This window comes from Protopterus annectens, chromosome 2.part1 (assembly GCF_019279795.1).
Source record: "Protopterus annectens isolate FY-2018-M chromosome 2.part1, PAN1.0, whole genome shotgun sequence".
NCBI classification, from domain to species: Eukaryota; Metazoa; Chordata; order Ceratodontiformes; family Protopteridae; genus Protopterus; species Protopterus annectens.
In genome coordinates, this window is record NC_056729.1 from 455,479,751 (window position 1) to 455,487,757 (window position 8,007).

An 8,007-nucleotide genomic window follows, 5' to 3' on the forward strand; every position below is an offset into this window, starting at 1 on the left:
TTATACATACTTTTGTAGTCACCTGTGTAGGCCCACTGAGAAGATTCCTTCACCCTATATTAGCTTAATGACTACTTTGGTGTTGCTTTCCCAAGATGCTCATTCTGACTTGTAACAGGTTCATAAGTTCATTTCTTGACTTCTGACCTACTGACCTTCAAAACGTTTAATTGTCATAAATTCATGTTAATATTTTTTACTCCATGTACAAATTAAGATTATTTATAAAGGAAGTTAATGACTGACTTCTTCTGATTGCAAAAGGAAGCTTATTCCATAATCACAGAATAAACTGCACAACGTACCTGTCTTTTTACTTTTTTCAATATTTATTTTCAGTTTTATGCTTAATGATCTGAGTTAGATCCCCCAGTGGTGCATTCCAGACACAGAGTTTCAAAGAGAAGTTGCTCAGACACTGCTTTACAGACCAGACAGAGGTCACCTTTTAGTAACTAATAAAAAGTAGAAGAGTTCCTGAAACCTTTATTAATTGTTAGTTTTTGAACTTGATATGCTTTTTCTATTAAGGAATTATAACTTGGCTTCTTTAAAAGCTATAAAAATGCAACATTGTATTCAATAGCATTTTGGATCCATAAGGTATAAAATTGTTCAATAATCTCCCCGAGGGACTAGACACGTAATTTAGAAACAGATAGGTTATACAGTATGCTTTTCTGAGTTTGGTAGATGCATGCTGGTCCACATCGAAACTGTTGTCCACTATTCTCCCTAGATATTTAGTAATGGTTTTACTTTTTTATGATTTACATTCTTTTTAGTATAAAACATACTATATTTATTGACATGAAGGATAAGGTAATTACAACACTCAAGTAATTTTTGGAGAACAGCAGCATCTCTCATGGAAGTAATTATGCTATTCAATTTGCAGTCATCACCATATTTGGTTGCCTGTAGTCCATGTCTCACTTTCACATTTGAGAATAGTCAAAAATGAAGTGACCCTAGAAGAAAGCCCTGTGGGACACCACTGGTAAAACCCCCTGGGATAGACAGGCTATACCTTACACCCTGACTTGTTGTGCACTGTTGCTTAACCAGTGTTTTATCTATTTATGAATGGACTGATAGTTAATGCTTTTAAATTCTCAGTTATTTCCTTATATGGATTAGTGCAAAAGCCATTGCAAGGTTAAGCGAACCAGTATGAACTTTCAGGCCTTCCTCTAGTCTTGCTCATGTATCTTTAAATACTGCCACAAGATTCAAAAGGCAAGATATCACTTTAACAGAACCAAATTGTTTCATATCTAGCAGAAGTAGGCCCCCTATATCCTTTTGGATAAGTAGTAGTACGCCTCTTTGCATGACTTCATACAGAATTCTGGTCAGGCTGATAGGTCTAAAATCATTTGGGTTTGGTGTGGCTTCTCATTTGTGAATTGACACCACAACAGCCTGTTGCCAGAAGTCAGGCACCTATCCACACATCACCATTCTCTTTTCACCTTTGTTTACTGTACTTATATGACCATATGCAGTGCATTCACACTGCCCTCAATGTGTGTTCAGTATATTATGACATCATATCGAAATGTATTTCCACACAGAAGGGTATTGTGCTACAAATTGTGTTAAAAACAAACATCTGGAATACAAATCCCCAAAATAAATAAATAAATTACAAAACATGATTTAAAAATATTAATCTTTATTCAGTCTAAAAAACAAATTCATCAATTACATTAATTTGTACAATAGATATTGGATAATGAAATGGGTTGTAGAAGTGTGCAATTTTTGAATCAGTAAATTTTACAATTGCAGCAGGCATATTTTTTCAATTAGCTACCCATCTATAAAGGCACATTTTGGAATTAAAGGCACCATGACTTAACATGTGTTCTTTAACTACAATATATACTATGAGTTATGGGATATTCTCCACCTCTCACTCTAATGGACTATTCATTCTGTGATCATTTTTGTGGCAAACTTGTTAATATTTTCATCTTTTCAACAGTCATGGATTTCAGAATAAAAAGTCAAGTTATTGTTGAGACAGGTCAAGGAACATATTAATATTTATGTAACACAGTATGAAAAAAAGCATCTGAATTTTTCTTGAAAATTAAATGTTTTGTGCAGTGCAATATGCATCTTTAGGATACCAGCTAATGCCTGCTGTCCAGCCGTGAGATGTGACCACCACTCATTTGGATAATTACTTTCTGTGGAACAAGGAAGATACGTTGCCTTCAGATACAGAAGTATAAGGGGTTGCAGGAGGCTCAGTTTATACTTGGAGTAGCTGTAACAGATAATGGGCAGGATATGATGTACACAACCCTATGATGCACTGCCACTGTGGTCTTGTTGTCCTAAGATCTCTGACAGTTTCACAGAAATGATACAAACAAGTGCTGGAAAAAAGGGAACCCTCAAGACTAAAAAAAATCTCTTCCTGGCAACCCAGCAACTATCTGCTCAAACCAGCAGCACCTGTACAATAAAGTAAGATTTATGCTATTTCAAAATGTCACTGATAACAAGTTAGAAAAACCTGATTCAGATATGGATTACAAACTATGCCAGGGATATACTGGCAGATACTTTAAGGATAATTTTTATATATGTGGCATTTAACAAATTTTGATCAAAAGGAAAATTATAGTTTTCAAGGTGGTGCACTGAACACTAGATACCATTTTCAAAAGAAATGATTGACTCCAATGTCGTCCAGAAAAATATTCATACTTTACTTGTAACTAAGTGTTGATACGTTTGCCTTGGATGGAGAGTTACCACAGATGCTGAATAAACAGCAAAGAACTAAATCATTTTTACTTTTTATAGCACCTTTCTTTTTTAATTATATATATAACATTAGTGTGTTTAACTGTAATGCATATGTAGGGACATTATATGAGATTTTTATGTGTAAGGCACATCCTTGTTGTTGAACTCTTATGGTGCAACGTGAGGAGTCACTAAATTATGACATATTGAAGGTTGCAAAAAAAAGCTTTACATCGCACACTATGCACATGGCTTCTTTACAATGTAACGTGTAGTAACATTGCTGTGAATACCAGTTTTAAAAAGTAAGGTATTACTGCATGAGTATCACTACAGGTTGTTATGACTCTTCAAGAGTTTTGTAAATTCCCTGGTAGGGGCAATCAGTAGTTATACACATGATAGGATATGAAAATATATAAATACCACATTTAAAAATTGTCGAACCCACCACACATTAAGTACAAGTTACTTCTGAAAAAGGTGTGAATGATTAAAACACATGGTATTATTCATATGCAATCATTTTAGTACAGTACTTTAACATTCTGTAAACTTACATATTAGAGTTATCAGCTGTCATTGCTGTTTTAACAAAAATGAGGTAATTGCTCATGTGCAGCTAAACAAAACTACTACGTATACAAAATTAATGTTGCACTTGGTTGCAAAAGTAAACTGCATATCTAGCTACTCAGTGCAAACTTTAATCTAAAATGGCCTCTATTTCTTTTACAGTAAATATTTTATCTGGGACATAATACCAGCAGTTTCATAGTTAGATATAAAATATACTGTTCTCATTTACATTGTTTTATTTTCAACACATCGCATGAAACTTTTGAAGGCCGATTACTTTTAAAGCACTGAACATATTACATTATTGGGAAGAGTGCTTATTGTTCCAGTAGTTATTTCACTAGTCTTTTGTAGCACGTAATTCCGAGGCCATTAACAAATACCGTTGTTTGACACTGACTTAAAAAAAGTATATGTGTGTGTGTGTGTGTGTGTGTGTGTGTGTGTGTGTGTTTTGGTATGACTAAACTAGAGCACCAACAATTAAATGCCATTTTATATAATAAAAAAATAATTACTATTATAATTTCTTAACACTGTACAACAGCATGAAGCTGTATTGTCTAAATTCCTATCAGCATAGAAGTTAACATATAAAATGGTCACAGTGCCAAGAAAATACAGTACCACCCAGTTATGTTTAGTCTTACTAGATGCTCTGTGACATTAAAATGCTTGGAAAATGCTGCTATGGTAAATAAAAGAACATTCATGTAATTGTCCTAAAGAACGGCTTGGAGCATCAGCTATATATTTTACAAAATCTCCAGATGATTTTCTATGATAAACAAAATTTCTGAGTGAATTGAACTGTAATTGTTAACTGTCCTATCCAAAAGTAAATGATGTGCTTTAATTGTTCTCTGACTGTTTATGAACTGTATTGTGCAGGCATTATTGAGGTATGCTACATGTGCTATTCTAAAGACACATGGGCAGCACAGCTGTGAACATGTTCGTTTACATTTCTCACAAAATATACATTTTTCAAGCTGAAGATGTGATCATAATACACTTTAGTTAAAGCCTATGTTAGATATCTTGGTTACCCAAAAGATTTATCATAGAACTTTACCTTCTTGGACTACTGCTCTCATAAAAAAACATGTACAAAAATGCTAAACACAAAAAAGGAAATCAACTCTGTACAGAAAACATAACTGGACTTTCAAACAACAATATCTAGTTAAAAATCCAATTGAGAGCACCGGGCTTCTACTGGAAGGATGACATACAGATTTATGAGCATGAAAATAATGATAGCATTACACTGTTCATTTCAACATACATGGGTAAACAAACAGGCGTGCCATTGCTCTTTAAGCAAAGACATTTTTCAAACGTATAAATAAATCTTTTTCAACTTAATCTAACACAAGTCCAAACGATCAAACTTTGAAAGATTCAAACAACATATCCAATGTGAAAACTGAGTTCCAATATCTGCACAACTAAGAGAATGGAAATGTCATGGGTCAGCTTGAGTGCAATGAAGCACCCAACATAAATGTTCTCCACTACCAATGCCAGGCTGTACAACCTTCTTCTCAGGAAACTCAGCCGACTCTTACATTAGACCTCAGAGCTATCACTGTGGCTGTATCTTGTGGTCATTGTTCCATTGCTACTGCTGTAGTAACTTGAGGGCATCTTCTTGCCAGAGGAGCATCTCTTGCGTTTTATTAACAAAACAACGATGATGGTAATGATGCAGATTAGTAGTATGAGGCCGGCCACTCCTCCAATCAAGGACATGAGATTGCTGTCTGACTCTCTGCTTGCAGTCTTAAGAACAGGGTGAGAGTGCTGTTCACTGCCAGGCGGGAAACCTCTTTGATTAATGATAATTTTATCTGACCGGTCCAGTGCAATGTGTTGGATGTTGGTACCACGGCTCTTCTCCACACCAATTTCCTTTACAAGGCCAGGGACTTCTTGATCAGCTCTGCGGTCACGTCTCAACACTAATGCATTAGAGGGGCTGCCAGCGGAAGATACAACATGATGGTACTCAATGCTTCTCTTGCCAATTCCTCTGTTAGCATTCCCTCTTGAGTGAACAGTGTAGATTGTATGAACATACCACTCACGACCAGCAGCAACCTGGCAGAAAAAAGTACACAGTTTTAGTTGCTATGGCTACATTCAAAAAACAACTACTACACATTAAAGATTAAAAGGAATACTTCTACATTACAGATGGAATCTCAAGAAAGTCTTCGCAAAAAGTAATCAATCCTCTTTCAGCATAAATGAGTGAAAAACAGCAGAAGTGCTGGAGCAATGTTGTATAAAGCAATGGTTCGAGTATATTATATTTGGAGAAATGGGACTCTAAAAGCTCTAAGTGAATCTTGTAGGATTACTGAAGTTTTGATGATGGTCTGCTTGCATTTTAATGTCAGTGTAGCTCCCAATATATCTACCTGCAAAGAAGGCTAAAAGGAGCTACAGATGAAGACTGGCAGTGGGATAAGAAGCCGGATGGTTAATTCCTGCATTAACTGAGAGGCACAGATAATGAATGTGCTTACTCTGCGACAATAGTGTAGTATCACACTGGCTTTTTATCTGTGTCCTTCAGTGTGAAAGATCCTGGCTAGAAATTATTGGTAATATTTAAAAGCCTTATAAAGACATAAATATTCCATTGGAATTAGGTGTGAAGTGCAGCAGTCCTTGTGACACTGTAGTCTGTAGTTATATTACAGTGTAAGATCAGCACAGATATAGTGTGAATAGCATTTAATTTATAGTGGTTTAAATTATGCATGTGGTTTGTTTTCTCTTTCTGTAAGGTGTACACATTAAAAACTTGGATACCTTCTAAAATTATGCTCTTAGAATAAATCAGAGATATAAAGACTGTAAATATGTAGAGGCCAGAGAGAGAACACTTTGCTTACCCAGTGAGTACCGAATCATCAGAACTCCTCCTCTCCATGCTGTCCTTCTGCTGCAGACCACCCTTTGGTTACTGTGCTAGCACTTCTTCCTGTAGTTGATAGAGAGTTAATTTGTCTACAATGAGTTCTTACCACCTGTATTTAGCTTTTTTGGTCTTCCCAAACAGTTTTCTGCCTCTTTGGTCCTCATGACATTCTCACTTGCCTTCCTTGTCACTAGCCATACCTCATGCCATTGTCTTCTATGGACCTTTTTGTCATGCTGACCACTGGTCTTCCTTCTCTTCTCTTCTTTCAGTCACTTCTGTCATGCACTCCTGCCTTTGCCTGTCTCCACTTATGGATAGTCTCTGTGCCTTCACTTATTTGGCTCTTGCTCGGTTCCCCTTACAATGTTCCTAGACTCTTAGCTTCCCTCTTTCCTCCCCTGATTTTCTTTTATTTTCCAGTCGCTTTCACTAAATTCATCCAGGTACCACCATCACTCTGATTGTCAGACACCCAGTGTGTAAGATCTCCTTTCACCTTCCAATATGCACCACCTCATTTCCAGCATTCAGTTCCCATACATGATCTACACCCTCCACCCCACAGCTCCCTAAGATGCATCACTATTTATCACTTACAGCACTTGACCCACTGTAGACCCTCTCCTTTCTTGTCCTCTCCTCTGACCCATGCATCTGTCTTTGCTGTTTTTTTTGTTTGTTTTGTAAAGGTGCTGTCCAATTGTCCAAGTCCTCTAATTCTGCCTACTTGTTTGTTGACAGTAAAATGACATACTTAGTTTATGCTATCTGTTTTACATCTGTTCTGTCTTCTGTGCTTTTTTTTTCTGCATTTATTTTGTATAAAGCAGTTATGACAGCCTAACTGAAACATTCTGTTTCCTGTGACATGCTTATGTTGCCACTGGCTTTCCTCAGCAAGGGGACTTTAATTTAGTGACAGTACACCTACTGGTAGCCCCCAGTAGCCTTCTCAATCAAATGTTCTCTCATTTATGCCTGTAATTTGACCATCACAAGGGATTCTGCTGATCTTTGAAAAACCTTTCCTCCATATCAACAGATTTCTGTTTGCTGTTAACTGTTTAATTTTGCATTCTTTTTCTCTGTCTGCTGTCCCTTCATTGATCCTTTTTTTGCTGCTCAAATATTGTATACAAAGAGATTATTACTCTCTGTGATTTTTAGTACTTATGTGATCATTTTAGGACCCACTCCAGGGCTAGTTTATTCCCCAGTTTGACGTGAAGTATTCCGTCAAAAGCCTCACTAAAGTCTAAAACTGCAAGTCTGCCCTACTTACCCAGTCAATGACCATTGCTGCATTCATCTCACAGACATGGTCTTCCCTCTGTGAAGTCATATCACCTTGTGCATCATGTGCCCTGGTGTTATGCTGTGCTTTAGATAATATCCATTTATTTCTTTCAGGAAATATTCCATGACTTTTCTTACCACTGAGATAGACTGACAGACCAGTAACTTCTAACCTATGATTGTGTTTATATGTTTTCAATTGTCAAAGTTCTTTAAATTGTTTTTTTTCTTACAGAATAAAACTGTTCCACAAGTAAAAGGTAAAAACAATGTATATGATAGCCCTAGAAATACAACATATAAATAAATATATATTTCATTTTATTACAGTTATTTCACTAGTACATGATAGTAAAATAAAATAATAACTCTAATAAAATTAAATATATATTTACTTACATAATAGGGGCCGTGGTGGTGCAGCGCTTAGC

At 36.1% G+C, this 8,007-nt stretch overlaps 1 protein-coding gene across 1 annotated transcript in view; it reads right to left on the bottom strand.

The window, feature by feature from the left end:
• Positions 1-1,809: 1,809 nt before the first annotated feature.
• FREM3 (FRAS1 related extracellular matrix 3) overlaps positions 1,810-8,007 on the bottom strand; it is a 624,923-nt gene continuing 618,725 nt past the window's right edge. Inside the window, exon 24 of the mRNA XM_044062250.1 lies at positions 1,810-5,448. Coding sequence (XP_043918185.1) covers positions 4,918-5,448 — 531 coding nt within the window. The 3' untranslated portion in view covers positions 1,810-4,917. The remainder of the gene's footprint in view (positions 5,449-8,007) is intronic.